Genomic DNA, 21,215 nt, shown 5'->3' on the forward strand with positions numbered 1-21,215 from the left:
AGGCCAGGATATCCTGGTTAGTAGGGCACTGGACCCATGTCCAAGAATTCGTGGGTTCCATCCCAGCCGGCGGAAGACTCCCTGCGTAGTAAATGGTGACTGATGTATATTAAATCCGACTGGTCACAAAGTCCTCCATGTTTCCGTAACAAATCATACCTCTAAGAGTACAGATCCAGGAGTTTCCTTGTCTTCTGGATTGGGTTCAAAATTACAAGGCTATGGAGTTGAACATTACTAGTCGTAAACCCAAATTTGGGTCGGCTGTTTAATGACGGTCATAATGACGGTCAAAAAGAGTTAGCATAGAGCTGTGGTGGCTCACGGGATAGAGCGCTCGTCTCCCAATAAGTTGATACGGGTTCGAATCCCATCAATGGTTGGTCGATACGCATTCCACACCTGACTCACAACGACCATAAAACTGACATAAAATATCCTCATCAGTAGACAGATGATGGGTTAGAGTACCCTTGCCGTCAAGCTAACCGTGTGCAGTTTTCGTGGTTTCCATCTCCATCTAAGGCAAATGCTGATTAGTTCCTCCACGAAAAAGTCCTCCACGAAGACGCATTTCTCCCAATACTTGATTCAGGAGTTCCCTCGTCTTCTGCATTGGGTTCATAATTACTATACTACGAAGTTGAACATTGATAGTCGTAAACTCAAAACTCGTTGGGCTTTACAATGGCTGTTATAAAATAAAATAGAGTTAGTATAAAAGTGTTTTTATATTTTTGTGCAGCCCCTGTATACTTTAATAATAAAAGACTCAACATTACTTTGAAATAGCATATAATTCGATTTTTGCAGTAAAGTAAAATAAATTCGAATAATTCAAAGTTACGTTAAATTTAAATCTTAACGCAAAGTTCATTAATATGAATGGTAGAAATAAAATAAATTTAAATCTTTATGTAAATATGTATGTTTTCATTTCCAAGATTTATTCGTATTTGAGTTTTCCGGGTTGAATCCAATGTAGTTTTCCGGGATCTGAATTTAATAATTTATTCGATGTTATCAATATTTACACTGTAAAAAGTAAAATCAAATTTATAAACAAATTCCTTTCCCCAAAAAAATATGTGGGTCATACTCTATCACTCACTTAGAAAACCATCGATAACATTATTTAATCGTTCACTTAAAAAAATCAATCTAAAACATTAAGTGATTGCTATGTTTACAACAATTTACATACAAAATTGTGTCACTAGTGTGGATAACTATTCTCACTTTTAATCGATAATTATTTCTGACGATTAATCGATATGGTTTTTGTGTAAGAATATCCAATGAGGATGAAGAGGTCAAAGGACGAGTAGTTTCCCTAAGGTCAGGGAGGCCGAGTATATAAAGGAAGAAATAAGCAACAAAGTCCTATCTCATTAAAGATGGTCCTGAGATTAGGGATTCTACTGTGGTTAGGAGCTATTGTATATGCAGGTAAGCCGCAATATTCTTTTAAAGATATTGATGGTGAAAACTAAAGTGAAATTACATAAAAGAATTTTTTTAAATAAATAAATTTACCCAAAACAGCTTTGAAACATAAATATTTTAAATTTATGACATAAGTATTAAAACCTTTGAATAGTTTTTGCCAAAAAAAAATATATGTATGCTATTCTAGTGAAATAAGTTAATAATAAAACTTTATTCTATTCAAATTGAAATTTTAATATACTATTTGCAAGAAAAATATAGATATATATGTGATGGTTAAAATTTAGGTGAAATTAGATTACAAAATTATGCCATAAAAGAATTGTAAAAAGTTAAATAAATATACTTTGAGCTGTTCTAAAATATAAATATTTTAAAAATATGACATTAGTATTAAAATTATCGAAATAATTTTTACCAAAGAAAATTATATGTAAGCTATGCTGATGAAATACGCTAAGAAAAAAATTTGATTCTATTTAACACGTTTACGTCGGGAAAAGTGGAAATACTTGTAGAAGAATAGATATAGAATTTCAATATTAGATAATATTCGGGAAGAGTTAATCTATTCTCAACAATAACAATTCACTGTAAGGAAATTTATCACGGTGAAGAAGCAATTCAATATAAAAATTGCATCCGTTAAAAACAATTGGTAGTTATGGATTTTTATTATTCCCGGAAAAAAACTAAAAAATGAAATTTATTGTTACCAGTTTTTACTCCGGTGCGCTGCCAAGATGAGACAATCTAGCGTGACCCAACAGTGGGTCACCCCGGCGTGAACGTGTTAAATTGAAATTTTTATATTAAAAAATACATGATTTTAAAACATGAAGGGGAAAATATATTATATACTTATGCCCTTTAAAAAATAATAAATGTATTTAATACTATTTTGAAGTACAAATGTCTTATATTAACGAAATATATTTTAATACATAAGCAACAAAGAGCTATCTCTTAAACCGTTTAACTGTCGTATTTTCGTTTTGTACTAATGGAATAGGTGCCTTTAGCATAGCTGCCAACAACAAAGGATTTTCTGTAGTATTTCATTTTCATATTTAAAGTATCTTCTTAATTCTTGGATTTATAAGTTTAGATTTAGACCATCACTAAATGCAAATGAACCAATAAAAAAGGTAAAAAATAGGGAGAAATTAGATAAGAAAATTTTGTCTTCTAAAAAATAAACAAATTTACTTAAAACTATTTTAAAAGGCAAATACTTTAAAATAATAGAATTTATTATTATAAATAAGCAACTAAGTTCTATCTTTTTAACCATTTACCTGCCGGACTCTTATTTTGCACTAATGGAAAAAGTGCCTTAGCATAGCATAGCCGCCAACAACTACGGATTTTCGTAGTATTTAATTTTTATATTTAATAAATTTTAATGAATCTTATAAATTTCTTTTTAATTCTTGGATTTACACAAGTTTAATTCAATCTGATTTTGACTACCACTGAATGCAAATAAATCAATTTTATATATAACAGCATGCTAAAGAAACGAAAAGGAGTGTAAGCACTTGTGAAAAATTAAATTTATCTTCATTTTCATTTCAATTAGACTTTCGTTTCTTTTCGAGAAATATTTTTCTTGGAGAAAATAAAAGATGGCAGGTCTGCATTTTGAGAAACGTGGTAGCAGTATATCATACAAATTAAATGGAACATTCCTCCATTTTTCTACTAATTTTATTAAAAATTGCGACAGCTGTTTGATTTTAGAACAAGATATTTGTCACAAGAGGTGAAATGTTTTCTAATTAATAGATTTTGGTTGCTGGGGATATTTAGTTTTTCCAAATGTAAGTGCAAAGACGAAATATTTGAACGAAATTAACGAAAGATTTAATCTACCAGTTTTTAACATTTTAGAAATGATACATATTCCAAAAATTCCTTACTGGTTAAAGACACTGAGACTATGAAGTTTACTATGGATATGAGCTTTTGAACCTGTAGTTAAGCCGCAATAACGTTTTAAAGAGATTTTCTTTAAAAATTAAGTTAAAATTTCCTTAGAAAAGTAAATGCCTTTCGAAAAAGTAAAGCAAATTCGTTTCTTGAAAACTATTTCAAAGCCGAAATATATTTAACATAAATATTAAAATATTTTTAATAAGTTTTAAAAATATTTTACATGCATGTCATCGTGCTGAACTAAGTTGAGAAAAATACTTAATTCTAATAACATATAAATCGCAATATTAGCACAGCGCTTCACGTAGAAATACGTTTTGGAAATTTCGTCGATCCATACAAAAGTTTAAAAAGCGGGAACATAACTTCGTTTCCGCTCTGTTTTTTCAAAGAAATTATCCCCTCGTGAGTTCCACATACATAAATGATTCAGTGCGTATGTTATCAATACTACAATCATTCATCGTAATTTTTTTTAAATAGAAGTTGCAGTTAAGGAGACAAGAATGCTCCAACTTTTAGGAAATCTTGCAAACTACTTTTTTTTTAAGTTTTAATGTATAACAGAAGTAATACACTTTTGGAAAAGTTGCCTACATGCAATGCGTTAACTTATTAATTACATAAATTGTATGACAGGAAATGTTAAGGTTAAATTACAGTAAAAAATAATGCTTTTTTTAAATTAAAAACATAATTTATAAAAAACAATTACAAATTTAAATATTTTAAAAATATGGCATTGATATTATAATTTTCGGAAAAGATTTTGCAATAGAAAGTTTCAGATTTGTTATTGTGTTGAAATAAGTCAAGAAAAAAATGATTCCATTTGCTTATTAATTATAAAAAAATATTATAATATGACTAAGAGAATTCAATTTCCTTTTAATTAATGACAGTAATTTTAAGATTTTTTGCGTTATTTTTTTCAGAAGAAAATTACACTTATGTGAAATGAGTTAAGAAAAAACTTCATTCTATTCAAATGTAAATAAAAATGTAAACTTATTTATTACAAGAACTTTATTGGTGATATTTATTTAAAAAAATAAATAATTAGCACTTTCTAAATAATTTTAGAAAATTAAATTATTTGCATACCCTTCTATGAATTTATAAATAATAACTTCAGACAAGAGTTATTTAAAATTTTAACGTATCAGTTGCTTAAGTATATGTTATTATAAATATTTGAAAAATCCCACAGCGAGAATACTTTTTTTATTAATAAGTAATTTAAAGAAAACTTTATGTGTAATATTGTTTTAAGATGATTTCATGAATATTTGCTGCTATACGACTTTCACAATTTCAAACAATTAATCTAGAAGACATTAATTTTGCAAATCCTAATTTTAGCTAAAATTAAAGAAAAAAAATCACAAAGCATTTTTATTTTTAAAATAAAATATTTTAAGGAACAGGCTTTCACAATCATTTTCTATTTCATTGCTAGAGCTTTGAAGACGGCTAAAAGTCTCCATTATAAATATCTTTTTTATATCTAATTTGTTCAACATTTTAAAATCTAAAGTATGTCTACCTACAATGGGATTTAACAATATAGAACACAAGAAAAAAATTGTTTATCTCTCACCGCATTTTTTTTTAAAGAAAACGTTGAGTATTCTAGAGCACAATTTTGCTCTACTGATTTAATTGTTTATCATTGGTACTTATAATTTTTCATCAATGGGAAAAAAGTTTTTGTGGAAAATGTGGTTGCAAGCTTACGTTTAAATTAAATGGAAATTTTCTTCAGACAAGTACCAATTTGGTTAAAAATAGCAACTGTTTGATTTCAGAACATAATATATCACAAGACGTATTCTTATATTATAAATATATTCTAATTTATTGGGATTAAATGGAAATTTTCTTCAAAAGAAATACCAATTTGGCTAAAAAACATTACAACTGTTTGATTTCAGAACATTATACATAACACAAGATATTTTTAGATTATAAATATATTTCAGTTGATTCGAATTATTGAAATTAAATGGAAAATTTTCTTCAGACAATTATCAATTTGGTTAAAAAATACATAACGACTGCTTAATTTCAGAATATGATACATAGCACAAGATATATTCTTATATTATAAATATATTCTAGTTGATGTGAATATTCAGCTTCTCCAATTGCAATTGTTAAGAATGAAAGATTCGAGTTAAAAGTTTTTAACATTTTGAAAAAGAGTCATGCTCCGTAAACTGAATATTGGTGTTTAAGTGATTAAATTAAAAATAAATAAGCAAACAAACTTATAACAGATGATGAAATTAACGCACTGCATTTTCAATTATATATAAAAAAAAATACAAGCACTACTTTTTTTAAGTTTTTTACTTATGCAATTTTAATGAATGCATAATTGAAGATATTTGGAAACATTTCATATACCAATTAAACGAAAAAACATCATAAAAAATTTATTTAAAAGGGTGAAAATAAATTTTAAAAAGTTGACCCCCACATAAAATTACCCCCACATAAATTTTCAAAAATTTTTATTTAAATTTTAAAATAATTCTTTTTGCTATTTAAACGAAACGACATATTTCGCTTGCTTGATTTTCTTCTCTTGGAAACTAAAAAAATAAGTAGATAAATTTCGGATTAAGAAAAATGAAATATGATATCATTTTTAATATTTGATTTCTAGAGCCTGAATAATATTTCTAAGAGAAGACGTTGTTCGGAAAGTAAAATGCATTTTCCTTGGTACATAATTATTTAATAACAATTTGTTTTTACATTAAATAAACCGCAACCTAAAGTCAATTTATTTTTTTCAGTTTTGTTTGTTAAAATATTTATAATTTTTTTGAAATTGTTCAATAGTTGGCAGAACAGAAGAAGAACTAGCACTTCGGTTCTATATTCGTTAAAGTTATGTCATTTAACTAAACATTCGAGAATTAGTTTTTTGAGTCATAATTGTGCTTTACTTGTATTAAATAAAACAATTTATCATAAACATATTCAATATAAAATACGCAATAACAGTAATTGGTAGTAATTGATGATAAGGAAAAACTTCAAAATTCTAATTAAAAAATCGTTTTTAATAACAGAAAGCATATACGCTTAAAATTGTATTCTTAGCTGGAACTTTTACATTAAAAATATTCTTTGTGGTTAACTAACGTGTATAAATAAAACTTGTTTAACCGGATTTAATTTTTTTGTTACTTTTAAAGCAAATGAATTACAATGACCATTTTACATAGCTGATTTTCATACCCGCTAACTGTTAAAAATTTTTTGAGGAGTTGAGCATTGATAGTTATTAACTCAGAATTGGATCGGCTGTTCAACGCCAGATAATATGAAAGAAATAGATCACTAATTATTAAGATGTGAAAGTTTTAATATCAATAGTGGTAGCAAAAGGTTTAATAATTTTGAATTTGATAAAAACTTTTAAAATTATTTCATTAAAATAAAAAGTCATTTAAAAATTTGTAATTTTCGTCTGAAAAAAGGTTTAATTTTTTAAAAACAAAATTTATTTCTTTTAAGCACATTACTTTGCCTTTATCAAAAATAATGGAATTTTATATAAAAATGATATTTTAATAGAAACTCTTATGTGTTGTGAAATGTTGTCCAATATTGTTAAAATGACTTTTTTTAGCTGTAATTCCTAAAATATTTTGAGGATTACTTATTTTTTGATTGTTGATTTTATACTCTCTTTGTATTTTGAATAATTTCACTTTTTTTTTAATTTTTCTTTATTCAAGAAAAGAAATATTTTTAAAAACCTAATGGGAATTTAAATTTATTAAATGTTCAGTGTCCTTGAAAAAAATTGGTAATTAGTCCCAAATATTTTCAGGTCTTGAAAATTCTTTTCAAATATTTTTTGAAATGAAAAATTATTTTAAAATTCTTTAAAAATATTTTCAGGTCAATCTTACAATTTTTAAAGAATACGTTAAGGATTCTTAAAATGTCTTCTACTAATTACATCAATTAATAGCGTCATTAGTATCAATTAATATTTTAACCAATCCTAACGTGTTCCGCATTCTTTTTTCTTAAGCGATTGGATTTCTTACATGTTTCTGAGTAAAAACTGATTTAGGCGAATAAGTCAGAAATAAATTGTCTAGAAATAGCAACAAGAAAGTTAGTTACAATTTTCAATGACTATCGAAACGAAATAATTTAAATAACTTTTGATAAAAAAGAAAAAAAATATTAAATCATTCATATTTGTACATGCGCTGAATAATCCTTTATGAAATAATTACGGAGAAAACAATTTGTTGAATTAATTGTATTTTAGAACAATAGTAATTTTTAAATCTTGCTTAAAACTTACGAAATATAAGTCAAGGGTAAAATTTTTATACAAGACTGTTTCTTAGTATCGTGTTGAGTTAGGTATTTTACGAGCTTTCGCAGTTTTTGCTTGATAACAGCATAATACTCCGAAACATCTTTTTTTATTAAAGATAAAATCTTTTCTAAAAAACGAAAATGTGGTTTTTCATTATATTGACTCAAACCTTTTTATTACAAAGAAAAAATCACATTTTTACAATTTTGTGCATGAAATTTTTTTTTTAAGAAATTAAATTAAATATTATTCTAAAAATTCTTACTAAGTTTATTTCTCATATATTTAATGTCTAGAAAATATAGTTTTAGGAATTCAGATTCAATTTTATTTTCAAATTTTTAGGACCAGTTGCATGGGATGACTCCAAATGCGCTCAAAAATGCAATGGAGGTAAAATACTTTTCAAATTTTTCTAAACAATTTTGAGTATCCTGGTTAAGGAAATTGATAAATTTTTCTCTTCTTATTAGGTTCAAAGTATCAGTATTCCGAGCAATCTTCCTATATTTATTCGTTTGAATCACAGAATAAAATGGCTGCGGACGGTGCATCTGATTTGAATATGTGGATGAAAGCTACTGTGAAAGTAACGACCATCTCAAAATGCGAAATGGTCTTACAAGTAAATATCTTTTACCGTTTTTTTTCTGTCGAAAGTATGGTCAAAGCTTTCAGAATATAGAAAAATTTACCGCGTTTCGTTCTCTATAGGAACACAAAAAAGCTCGGTATATTTGACCAAAGTGATTTAGTTATAATTTTAGTAAAATTAACAATAAAATACCATTTTATAATACGTGATAAAATTTGGGGAAAGTAGTAAAACGTGGTAATTTTATAATGACACCTTAGCGCCTGGTATAAAAACCTTTTATACAGGTAAAAATACTTTCCAGTTTTGTATCTTTTACTAAACGTATAGCAATAAGAACCATCTATTTTGAAAACCAGAATTTAGGTAAACAGTTACCATATGAACAGAAAAAGTACTAAATAAGTGGTTTAAATACCGTATATTTTAGTTTTATTAATCAGAATTGCTTCCCTTTTTTATCAGAATTGTCAGTGCCATACAGTACGTTAATTTTACCAGCATTCTCTGTTAATACAGTGCGTTAATTTTACTTTTTCTCCGTCTTTTTTTACCTCTTTTTTTCAACGAAATGTGGAATATGTAAGATGATTTTGCTAAAATAACATTAAATTTACCCATCAATACCAGACACTAAAAGTGGTCTATATAAGAAAAGAGCCTATGGGAAAAATGTATACATTTGATTGTATTAAGTGAATATTTATTTCTTTAAACTACCACTTTAGCTTAAAAAAATCCCTGTGCTTTAACTTAAGATTCTGTGGAAATATTTATATTGTAATATATTGTGGTAGATAAAACTGATTTGTTATTGTAGAATATATTTTAATAATAAATACTTGTGCTGCTTTTTTTTTTAAAAAAAAAAGGAAACCAAGTGCTTTAATTTCTGATCCCAAGGAAATATTTAAATTGTAACATATTGTAGAAGATAGGACTGATTTGTTTTTGCAGAATATATTTTAAGAATAAAACATTTGTGATAGCTTTTTTTTTCTTTTTGAGAAGAAGGAACCATACTATTTAAAAAAAGGAAACAAGGTCCACATGTATAATGAAATATCAGTGAATTATTTTCTTTAGTTAATTTTAATTTTAATATTTTGCACGACTATCATTTGAAATATTTCTTTGTTTTTTTTTTAAATTGTTTAAATACCTTTTTATTTGAAATAATTTTTAAATGCATGAATTTGTGAAACATTTTAAGGAACATAGCTTTTAAATAATTTTGTCTCATTAATAAAAAACTTGATATATTTTAAAATTTTATAATCTGTCTAATGAAAATTATTTTTAAATGAGAGGAAATTTCTTACTTCCTTTAATTGAAAATAAATCTGATTAGTAATTTTAAAAACTATTAAGTATTTTCTTAACATTTTGATATTTTTATAACTTTACCTATTTAAAATTTTTTGAACATTTTTTTACTTAAAAATTATTTTTCAAAGTTTTTATAATTCTTTTGATGAAAATAATCACAATTTCCATAATTATTTTTGTTAAACAGACTTTTTACATGTTTCATACTGTTCGAATTCCTGAATTCTGATAATAATCATTTTTATTTTGATTTAGATTACAGATGTTGCATCCCAACATGGAACGATCAAAGAGACATCTTCTGTGTTCATTGAAGAACTCAAAAGGAATCCCTTACCATTTGCATGGGATGATGGCAAAATCAACCATATATGCCCTAGTCCTGATGATTCAAACGAAGTTAATAACGTAAAACGAGCTATCTTGTCTGCCTTTCAGAACACTATGAAAAGTTTTGACGCCAGTAGATATGACACAGAGGTAAGAGTTTGTTTTGTTTTTCAAAGCTCTGCTGTCAGGAAAGTAAACAAAAAAAAAACCACAGTCTAAGTTCCTTACACTCAAAACAAAGCGATGATTTTCAACTACATATATCATCCTGCGAAGAACTATCTGGGCTTTAGAACGAAAAAATAACAAATATTTAAAAAGTTAATTTTTTTAAAAATCGCCAATTTGGCGACATTTTTTCACCAAAATGAAAATTGACACAGAGGTAAGAGTTTGTTTAAAAACATTGTTTTTCAAAGCTCTGTTGTCAGGAAAGTAAAAAGAAAAACCACAGTCTAAGTTCCTTACACTCAAAGCAAAGCGATGATTTTCAACTACATATATCATCCTGCGAAGAACTATCTGGGCTTTAGAACGAAAAAATAACAAATATTTAAAAAGTTAATTTTTTTAAAAATCGCCAATTTGGCGACATTTTTTCACCAAAATGAAAATTGACACAGAGGTAAGAGTTTGTTTAAAAACATTGTTTTTCAAAGCTCTGTTGTCAGGAAAGTAAAAAGAAAAACCACAGTCTAAGTTCCTTACACTCAAAGCAAAGCGATGATTTTCAACTACATATATCATCCTGCGAAGAACTATCTGGGCTTTAGAACGAAAAAATAACAAATATTTAAAAAGTTAATTTTTTTAAAAATCGCCAACTTGGCGACATTTTTTCACCAAAATGAAAATTGACACAGAGGTAAGAGTTTGTTTAAAAACATTGTTTTTCAAAGCTCTGTTGTCAGGAAAGTAAAAAGAAAAACCACAGTCTAAGTTCCTTACACTCAAAGCAAAGCGATGATTTTCAACTACATATATCATCCTGCGAAGAACTATCTGGGCTTTAGAACGAAAAAATAACAAATATTTAAAAAGTTAATTTTTTTAAAAATCGCCAATTTGGCGACATTTTTTCACCAAAATGAAAATTGACACAGAGGTAAGAGTTTGTTTAAAAACATTGTTTTTCAAAGCTCTGTTGTCAGGAAAGTAAAAAGAAAAACCACAGTCTAAGTTCCTTACACTCAAAGCAAAGCGATGATTTTCAACTACATATATCATGCTGCGAAGAATTATCTGGGCTTTAGAATGGAAAAATAACAAATATTTAAGAAGTTAACTTTTTTAAAAATCGCCAATTTGGCGACATTTTCCCACCGAAATGAAAATTATCAAAATGGCTGCCTCAGTCTCAGCTTTTTCATATTTTTATGAGCCCAGATAATGCAGCATTGAAGTAATTTTTTAAATATTAAAAAATTAGACCACAAATGCTTTTCATTTTCTGTCTGGGCTTTTCATTTTTCTGTGACTTTTAATAATAAGTATAGACAGCGCTGACTTTAGATAGGCTAAACTTGGCCCAATAGTCATGAGTAAGTGTTGCAAAGTCTCAGCAGTTACAAAAAATAGCATATTATTTTCTCAAAAAAAATTTAATAAGCTGACGGAGACTTCGAAAAACGGGCTTGCGCTTTCAAAGACAGAATTGATTGATGCCGAAAAAATTACATTATATACAATTTTCAATGTAAACTTTTTTACGCAGATATATAAAGTTTACGAGAATATTTAAATAACTTTATGAAACCAAAAAAGTATTATTATAAATTTTTTTATGACTTAATTAAAAATTTAGCTAAAATTTATGCAATAGCAAATACATTTTCTTGATGAGCTATCTTTTATTTTACAATGTTTTGCTATGCATATTTTAAATGAAGAGAAAAATCCTTTATCGATATTTATTTTTGTTTTTTCATTCTTAACGAATTTTTCTGATCTCAGTCATTTCTCTATTAAGCGAATTTTTTTATCAAGCGTTCACTATAATTTAAAATAATAAATTCTACATTTCATTTTTAAAAAAAATCAAGCCACCAAGTTTTGTAAGCATCTAATTTTATTATTTTATTATTATTACAATTTTATGATTATCATTTGCTATTTTAAATGCCTACTTATAATTTTCTCCACCGCAATATCATGCTATTTTTTTTAAGTTTATTCATATTGATAAATTTAAAAATTAACTGAAATATTCAATTGAACAGTACAAATTTCGTCATCAAGAAGCATTCGCATAAAAAATAAAGAAAGAAAGAGTTTTTGCATAAATAATAGAAATGTTTCGGCTTTAACCCTTTCAATACGGCGAAAAATCACTAGGGACAGCACATGTCCCGTCCGGTGCGAATGGGTTAAACAAATTTGCATGTTTCATTAGGAAGGGTTCATGCGCACTTGGAAAATATTAATAACTAGTATCGATTTTGTTAAAAAGAAGTTGAAAATTTCTAAATATTTGCTTCCACTATTGAAATAGAAGTTCACGTGCGCCAAATTTGAATCTATATGTATTAACTTAGTGAAAATGAAATATTCTGGTAGGTACAAGCATAATAATATAAAAAATATATATTAATATTATTACCGCTTTTTAATTCTGTCCATGTGCGTATGAATCCTGCACCTGTCTTCTTTAACTGTTTCCGCGTTACAGACAGATTTTGGTTTTCATACTGATTAAATTGATGCTCTTTAACAAAGGTTTTTCCGGGCCTTTCGAACATTTCAGCTTTAGAAGAAATTTTGCTTTATACGGCTTTTCTTTTGAACAAAATATACTGTACCATGAAAATTATATATTTTTTCAAAATTACTTATTAATAAATCATATATATTTCAGGTGGATGTCCTAGGTTCATGTGATACAAAATACTCTATTGATAAAATAGAAAATGAGAAATATATTTTAAAAAAAACCAAAAATATTGCAACTTGTACAAATCACTTGAAAGGACAAACTATTTTGTTGGCTTCGTTTTATGAATCTGCATCGGTAAGACTTTTTTTTTTAATTTTATTTATTTTTTATTATTATTGCATTTCTATATTTTAATTCATTCGAATGAGATAATAAATTTCAATTTTTAAGAAGAATTTTACCACTAAATTTCCAATTTTGGCGTAACTTTTGATAATTTGTCTGATCAGAAAGTTAATAACAATTTTGAGGAATAAATATGTAAGTCATCATTGTCGCAAATATTCTCCACATTTTCATTAGTTCAAATAGAAAATTCACAACAATTGTAAAGAAAAATGGCAATGAAAATTCAATATTGCTAACAAATGTATCGATCATAAATTAACCAATTGAAAATTTATGACAATTTCAAGGAAAAACTTTTGCGATGAATATTTAAGTTTACAAAAGAAACATAAAATTATTAAACATTTATTCGGAGATAAAATGTATTTGGCATTTTGCTTTAAATAAGTGTGCTAGGAGTAAAAAATTTGGTTAATTTGTGTGAAACTGAAATAAGGTGTTATATCGTGTTGTGTCTAAAACCCTGATAGGATTACATCTTTATCAAGCATTAATTACTCTTAAAATTTATAATTTGTGACAAATATTATGTTCCTGCTAATGTGCCTTGTTATCTTTCTCATTTACACAAATGTATGACTAATCAATCTAGCGTAATTTCTCGATAATCATCACATTCCAATCTTTTGGTTTCTATTGTTGATGACAATGTATTTATTACGATCATAAATAAAATGATAAGTAAAACCATATTACTTTACTTCTTAAACTTCGTAAATGGTGAAACTTTTGAATAAGCACCGCGTTCCATTCTTTTTTGTTTCTATTGTTGCGTTTAAATAGGAGGATGAGTTGAACCATATTATCTCACTTCTTAAACTTCGTAAATGGTGTAATTTCTCGATAACCAAAGCATTCCATTCTTTTGGTTTCTATTGTTGCTGACAATGTATTTATTACGAGTTTAAATAGGAGGATTAGTTGATCTATATTAACTTAGTTCTTAAACTTCGTAAATGGCGTAATTTCTTGATAACTATCCCATTCCATTCTTTTGGTTTCCATTGATGCTGACAATGCATTTAATGCGAATTTGAATAGGATTATAGGTCAAACCACATCATTTTGCCTCTTAAACTTGGTTGCATGCTATTATTTTTTAACTTGAACCAAAAGTTTAACTTAGCTTCTTATTATATATAGCTGTGAATCTGTATCGGATTATGGTTTAAGAAACGGAAATTAAGGTTCAAAATTGAAACTCTTTTACTGAGAACGTAAACTGAATTACCAATTTAAATTAATAACTATTTAACTTAAACTAATGGCGTTATAAGGAGTAAGAAATGAGAGAATTATTATTTTTTTACTTTTGTAGACAAGACAACATCTTCCATTTTTATCTGGTGAAACTTTAGAGTGCATGCAAACAATAGACAGTGGTATAGTTGAAGAAGTTACTTGCGAAGAAAGTGCATCATTTAAACCACTATCCGACTATGGCTATGTTGTAGAGGCAAAAGGAAAAACAATATTGAAGAAAATATCTTCAGAACCAGCAAGCAGGATATTATGTAAGTAAAAATTTACTGTACCATATTTTATATTTTCAGAAATACATTTAAAGTTTTTTCATTCAAGATTCAAGTCTTCATTCAAGTTTTCATTCAAGTTTTTTATTTCAAGTTTGATGTTAAATTCATCAAAAACTAACGTATTTCATTTATGTTGTTAATTAACCGTATTTCAATAATATTGCTTAAGAGACCTCGTTCCACTCAATTGAACTTAAAGGTGAGTAAAGAAAGTAGGAAATTATAAATATAGTTTTAATCATCCACATCTAATTTTCTCAATTAAATTGATAAGGAATATTTAATTTACTTGGCAGTGCCATTTTATATATGTGCCATATGTGCCATTTTAAATATGTAAGTTTAAACATGTAAGTTTAATCTGCATCTTGTCCTTCAATTGTGCCAACTTTTTGCAAATCAATTTTCTCAAATTCTCCACATAAGGAATATTTAGTTTACTTGGCAGTGCCATTTTATATATGTACCATATGTGCCATTTCAAATATGTAAGTTAAAACATGTAAGTTTAATTTGCATCTTGTCCTTCAATTGTGCCAACTTTTTGCCATGTCATAGACATCTTAATTTTACGAATGCCATGGCCATCTTATTTTAATGAATGTCATGGACATTTCAGTCTCTTGAATGTCATGGAAAAACCCACTTGAACTTCGCATGGTAACAAAATTTTTGCCATGTCATAGACATCTTGATTTTACGAATGCCATGGCCATCTTATTTTAATGAATGTCATGGACGTTTCAGTCTCTTGAATGTCATGGAAAAACCCACTTGAACTTCGCATGGTAACAAAATTAGAACCCACCATTTTTATCAGATCTTTCAAAAACTGCTTGTCATTTCCGAGAAATTTCCGTAATAAGTAATTCTTATAAGATAAGGATGAAGTTGTTATGATAATAAAAATGAGCAATATTAAACATACATCAATCAATCAACATCCTCACATTCTACTTTATTAGTGACCCTTGAGATTCAGTTTTAAGAAAAAGTTCAAATGTCAAAATGATATCCATACAACTTGTGTATGTGAGTAATTAAAATTCCCTCGCCTGTTAAATTACTTCCTTAGATATTATGATTTTTCATATCTCAAATTACTCTATAACGTAAAGTGGGTCACTCTCACGAGTAAAAAGATAATATTTGAGTAAAGGTTCAAATTGATAGCCTACATCAGATTTGAAGACTTACGTAGTTCTTTTGGACCTAAATTGGCTTTAAATTGATCTCCAGTTATCAAGAAAATCTCTTATCTCATAAACATTTATTTTGCGTTTTTTAACATGCTATTAGTTTATTTATGAATTCTGTGTCTCTGTCAAAAAAACCAACATAATTGCTAAGTTTCCGAGACATTTATCCGCATTCACTTATGTTTTATATAATTTCACTAAAAATTGAAAATTAATTTTCTTTCGCTTGGTTCTTACGCACAGGGAGAAAATTTCTACTTAGTTTAAAGATGCTTCAAAACATATATATTATCACTTTTTGCACATTGGGTTAATACTTTATCCATACAATTGTTTAGTCGTAACGTTCGTTCGTAGTCGTTCGTAAGTGTTTGAAACTTTTATACATATTCACTTATCTTTTATGCACTTTCACAGGAAATTGAAAATTATTTTTTGTCTCATGGCTCTTACACACAGGGAGAAAATTTCTACTTAGTTTAAAGATGCTTCAAAACACATATATTATCACTTTTTACACATTGGGTTAATACTTTATCCATACAATTGTTTAGTCGTAACGTTCGTTCGTAGTCGTTCGTAGTGTTTGAAACTTTTATACGCATTCACTTATGTTTTATACACTTTCACAGGAAATTGAAAATTATTTTTTTTACTCATGGTTCTTACACACAGGGAGAAAATTTCTACTTAGCTTAAAGATGCTTCAAAACACATATATTATCACTTTTTACACATTGGGTTAATACTTTATCCATACAATTGTTTAGTCGTAACGTTCGTTCGTAGTCGTTCGTAGTGTTTGAAACTTTTATACGTATTCACTTATATTTTATATAATTTCACAAGAAATTGAAAATTAATTTTCTTTCGCTTGGTTCCTACGCACAGGGAGAAAATTTCTACATAGTTTAAAGATATTTAAAAATATATACATTATCACTTTCTACACATTGGGTTAATACTTTATCCATACAATTGTTTAGTCGTAAAGTTCGTTCGTAGTCGTTCGTAGCGTTTGAAACTTTTATACGTATTCACTTATGTTTTATACACTTTCACAGGAAATTGAAAATTACTTTTTTTACTCATGGTTCTTACACACAGGGAGAAAATTTCTACTTAGCTTAAAGATCCTTCAAAACATATATATTATCACTTTTTACACATTGGGTTAATACCTTATCCGTACAATTGTTTAGTCGTAACTGGTTATACAAGAACTTGATCTTACCAAATTCGGTTTTAGTTTTAGCCGATGAATTTAGTGTTTGTGTCAAAAAATCTACGTAATTGCAAAGTTTTTGAGACTTTTATACGCATTTGTTTATGCACTTTTACAGGAAATTGAAAATAAATTTTTTTTCATGTTTCATATTCACATAGAGAAAATTTTTACATGAAGAAAAATTTTGCATAGTTTAAAGATATTTCCAAAAACATGTATATATATTACAATTTTTTACACATTGGGTTAATATCTAACCCGTACAATTGTGCAGATTTAATCGTAACGGGTTATACAAAAACTTGATCATAGCCAGTGGACAGAAAAACTACATTATTTTTGTAGTTTACCACAATTACAACTACTTTGTTACAAATGTAGTTAACTACAACCACTTTTTTGAAATGTAGTGACAACAAACTGCTTTGGAATTGTAGTAACTATTTAACTACTGTAAAGAGACGAACTTTGCTGGCGAACTTAATTTACACCTATGTTCAAAATGGTTTTGAATGAGAAATTGAGTTATATTAAATATAAGGGAATATTTATTCATGTTTATATGAGCCAGTTTGTTATTCCAAAACATTTTTTTTTTCGAATTTGATCATTTAACCTTAAACTATTTATGCCTTTTTCGACAGCAAATACTTAATTTAAGAAATGCAAAATTATCAAATAATTGCGATTATTAATTGCTTAATGCTCTTTTGTTTCCTCTAAGAAATTAAGTGCATCGAAATTATGTTCCATTTCTTTAAAATAACATCGTTTCACAAGAGTGCATTCGCGTTTGAAAGTATGACCAAAGTGATTAACTATCTATTTTTCGTAACGGCTAGTTTATATATTAGTTATATGAGATTTTAAGCACGCAATTTCTGTTAAAGTTCAGTTGCAGTCACATGGTTATTTTCGTTGCATCGATTGTCAGATCCGCGAAGATTTGTACCGATCAAATTCGAAAAATTAGTTGCGTTTGAACCGTGTTTCGTTTCTAAACTAACGTAAACCTTTTCGGGACGGGAGAGTCATAAATAAATGTAGTCGTACGGATTCAGAATCAGGAGAGTAAAAATTAAAAACGGTAGCTTAAGTTTGGGCATAGCTAATTTGACAGATTTATTTCTGCTTTCACTTTAAATCTAACACATCTAATCCTTATGTGTTAAAACTGTAACTATACAGTTTATAACTCGAACTAAGTCGTGCTGAATTACCTAGTTTATCCACCCAGTTTTTCAAATATGATCACATGTCTTCGGATCATCCTGGAATTTTTCCCGAACTATTCCCGATATCCCGTTTTGTAGCTCTAGAGCAACATAAATAAGGTACTACTAATACTGTAATTGAACATCTGTGAGATTAAGGATTCGTTTAGGAATATTGTATCTGATTTGATTGCTACTTTTTTGTGAATTTTACTCAGCAGTGATAATAATAAAATGTTATCTTGGGATCTTTAAATTTGATAATAAATATAGATATTTCTGTTTCAGATCGAGCTCCTCATAAAGAGAGTCTTGTATTTAAATATACACCGAAAGTAAAGAAGGATGAAAATCTTGTCAGTGAGGCTCAAGCTATTTTAAGAAGCATTTGTGAAAGTTCAGAAACTCTGTTGTCAAAAGATGCTGCTAGCAAAGTTCATCAACTAGTATATGTTATCCGAAGATTAAGCCTAGAATCTCTAGAATCCATATACAATTCAGTCAAAAGCAAGCAACTATGCAACTCCGGCAAAGCTTTGTAAGTTTTCAGACAATTTCTATCACATATAATCCATTAAGAAAATAAATGAATGAACTATGCAAAACTTTATTTTTAATGATTGTCGTAAGAAATTTTTTAACCACTGATGTAAGTCATACAATTTCATGTTTGCTTAGTAATATTATGAATGTTGCAACTCTGGATACAAAGCCTTTTATATATTACTAGATCACGAGTTTACTGAAATGATAATCATTAAACCTTAATTTCTTATTTTTTAGAACAATTTTCCAAGACTCATTGAAAGCAGCGGCATCAGGAGGATCTATTAGTCTTTTATCAAAACTTGCTGCAAAGGGAGATATTTCAAAACTTGATTCAATTATTTGGTTGTCTCTTTTACCATTTACGTCTTATGTAGAAGAAGAATCCATCGCTGCCACATTGGTAATTTTTTTTAAAAATCTTATTTAACTATCTTTTTTTATTATATTAAAATTCATCAGCAAAATCCGTCACTGTCACATTGGTAACTTAATTTGAAAATATAATTTAACTATATCTATTATATTAAAATTCATCCACACAATACGCTGGTAACTTTTCCTAAAATCTGATTGAACTATCTCTATTATATTAAAATTCATATTCAGAATCCGTCGCTGTTACATTAGTAACTTTTTAAAATACGATTTAACTATCGCTATCTATTATATTAAAATTCATCCTCAGAATCCATCGCTGCCACATTGGTAACTTTCTTTTAAAATATGATTTAATTATATGTATTATATTAAAATTCATCCGCATAATCAGCCACTGTCACGTTGGTAACTTTTTTAAAAATCTGATTGAACTATCTTTATCTATTATATTAAAATTCAACTGCAGAATCCGTCACTGTCACATTGGTAGCTTTTAAAAATACGATTTAACTATCGCTATCTATTATATTAAAATTCCTCCTCAGAATCCGTCAGTACCACATTGGTAACTTTTTTCAAAATGTGATTTAACTATCTCCATTTATTTTATAAAAATTCACCAATTCATCATTGCATTATATATAAACATAATTTTGCTATCACTTAAATTATAAAGATTAAATCTTCCGGAAAATCAGAAATTTTGGCAGCTTTATATTTTAATAGTTATGAATTTAGTTTCCATAATTCCTGAAATCTCTTTGTTACTTCCAGCCTCTATTGAAGAAGGATTCTGCTAGCAAATATGCTTTGCTTGGTGTTTCAGCTATGGCCTATAAATATTGTTTTACATACGGTGGTTGCGAGACATCAAAAGCTGTAGGAGATGTGTCAGCTAGTTTAAAGCAGATTCTCGGTGATAAATGTCAAGCATCAAATGAAGATGAAGAAATTCAGGTAAGGTGGATTTCTTGAAATATACAGAATTGATTGTATTCTGGTTTTTTGTACCATCCTTCCTAGGTCTAAAATCAAGGAGTGGAGCATGTAATTTTACCGCGAATTTCGCGGAGTTCTGATAAGACAGTTCGACAATCAATCTCAGGACAATTGGTTCGTAAACTTCCGCAAATCAAAAACTTATAATCCGAGGAAATTTTCACGGAGTTGCACAATTTAAAATTTTGATTTTGAAACTTTCGCTAAATCCCGTTAATGAGATGCTTACTTACTTGTGATTCTTCTCCCAATTGACAAAAATCTGCCAATTTGATTCGTTTGGTTTAGTGGATTTTCGTCTTTTTGAATATTTAAAACTTTGTCGGAATCTACTAGTATCACGATTCATAGTCACGCACTTTTAATATCAAGCATTGATTTTCGTATTTATATGAGTTAAAAGTTACACAGTGCGATACGTATTCACGCAATTTAAAAATCCAATATCGTGATTCACATTCACGTCTTTTTAAAATCCAATGTTGCGATTCGTATTCATGTCTTTATTATAATAAACATCAATTTTCGTATTCATCAGATTCAAAAGCTGCACCAAGCGATTCATGTTCTCCCTAGTAAGAAATTTAAAAATCATGCAGCAGTATTCGTAATCACGTGATTTAAATATCGAATATCGCGATTTGTGTTCTTTTGTTTTTAAAATGAAATATCTCGATTCATGTTTACGTGATTTTAAAATTCAATATCGCTCTTCATATTCACATGATTTTAAAATTCAATATCGTGCTACATATTCACGTGATTTTAAAATTCAATATTGTGATTCTTGTAATAACTAAATTCTTTCTTGAATTGGTTACTATAAAGGTGTGATATTCTTCATTGGTGGGTAGTTTAATTACAAATCTTATTTCAAAAAATTATGTTATACATGCACAGTATATAAATTGGTATGGTACAAAACTTGATATCATGATCTTGTACATAACATTTTCAGGGTTTTCCACTGTGTGTCATAATCACTCGTGAATACGTATTTCATAAATCATACTTTCTTACATATTTTTTTCTTTGCGTAAAATAAAAACAAATT

The 21,215-nt window shown here is 27.8% G+C and overlaps 1 protein-coding gene across 2 annotated transcripts in view; it reads left to right on the plus strand.

Annotated features, from left to right (window-relative positions):
* The first annotated feature begins 1,336 nt into the window (after positions 1–1,336).
* Positions 1,337–21,215, plus strand: part of LOC107450568 (apolipophorins) — a 79,938-nt gene continuing 60,059 nt past the window's right edge. For both annotated transcript variants that reach the window (XM_087156188.1, XM_087156187.1), the window contains exons 1-9: positions 1,337–1,449; positions 8,090–8,137; positions 8,218–8,369; positions 9,924–10,148; positions 12,853–13,005; positions 14,378–14,573; positions 18,524–18,773; positions 19,019–19,184; positions 19,937–20,119. In XM_087156188.1, coding sequence (XP_087012314.1) covers positions 1,398–1,449; positions 8,090–8,137; positions 8,218–8,369; positions 9,924–10,148; positions 12,853–13,005; positions 14,378–14,573; positions 18,524–18,773; positions 19,019–19,184; positions 19,937–20,119 — 1,425 coding nt within the window. In that variant the 5' untranslated portion in view covers positions 1,337–1,397. The remainder of the gene's footprint in view (positions 1,450–8,089; positions 8,138–8,217; positions 8,370–9,923; positions 10,149–12,852; positions 13,006–14,377; positions 14,574–18,523; positions 18,774–19,018; positions 19,185–19,936; positions 20,120–21,215) is intronic.

This window comes from Parasteatoda tepidariorum, chromosome 12 (genome assembly GCF_982258835.1).
Source record: "Parasteatoda tepidariorum strain Cologne lab strain chromosome 12, Ptep-v5.0, whole genome shotgun sequence".
Lineage (NCBI taxonomy): Eukaryota > Metazoa > Arthropoda > Arachnida > Araneae > Theridiidae > Parasteatoda > Parasteatoda tepidariorum.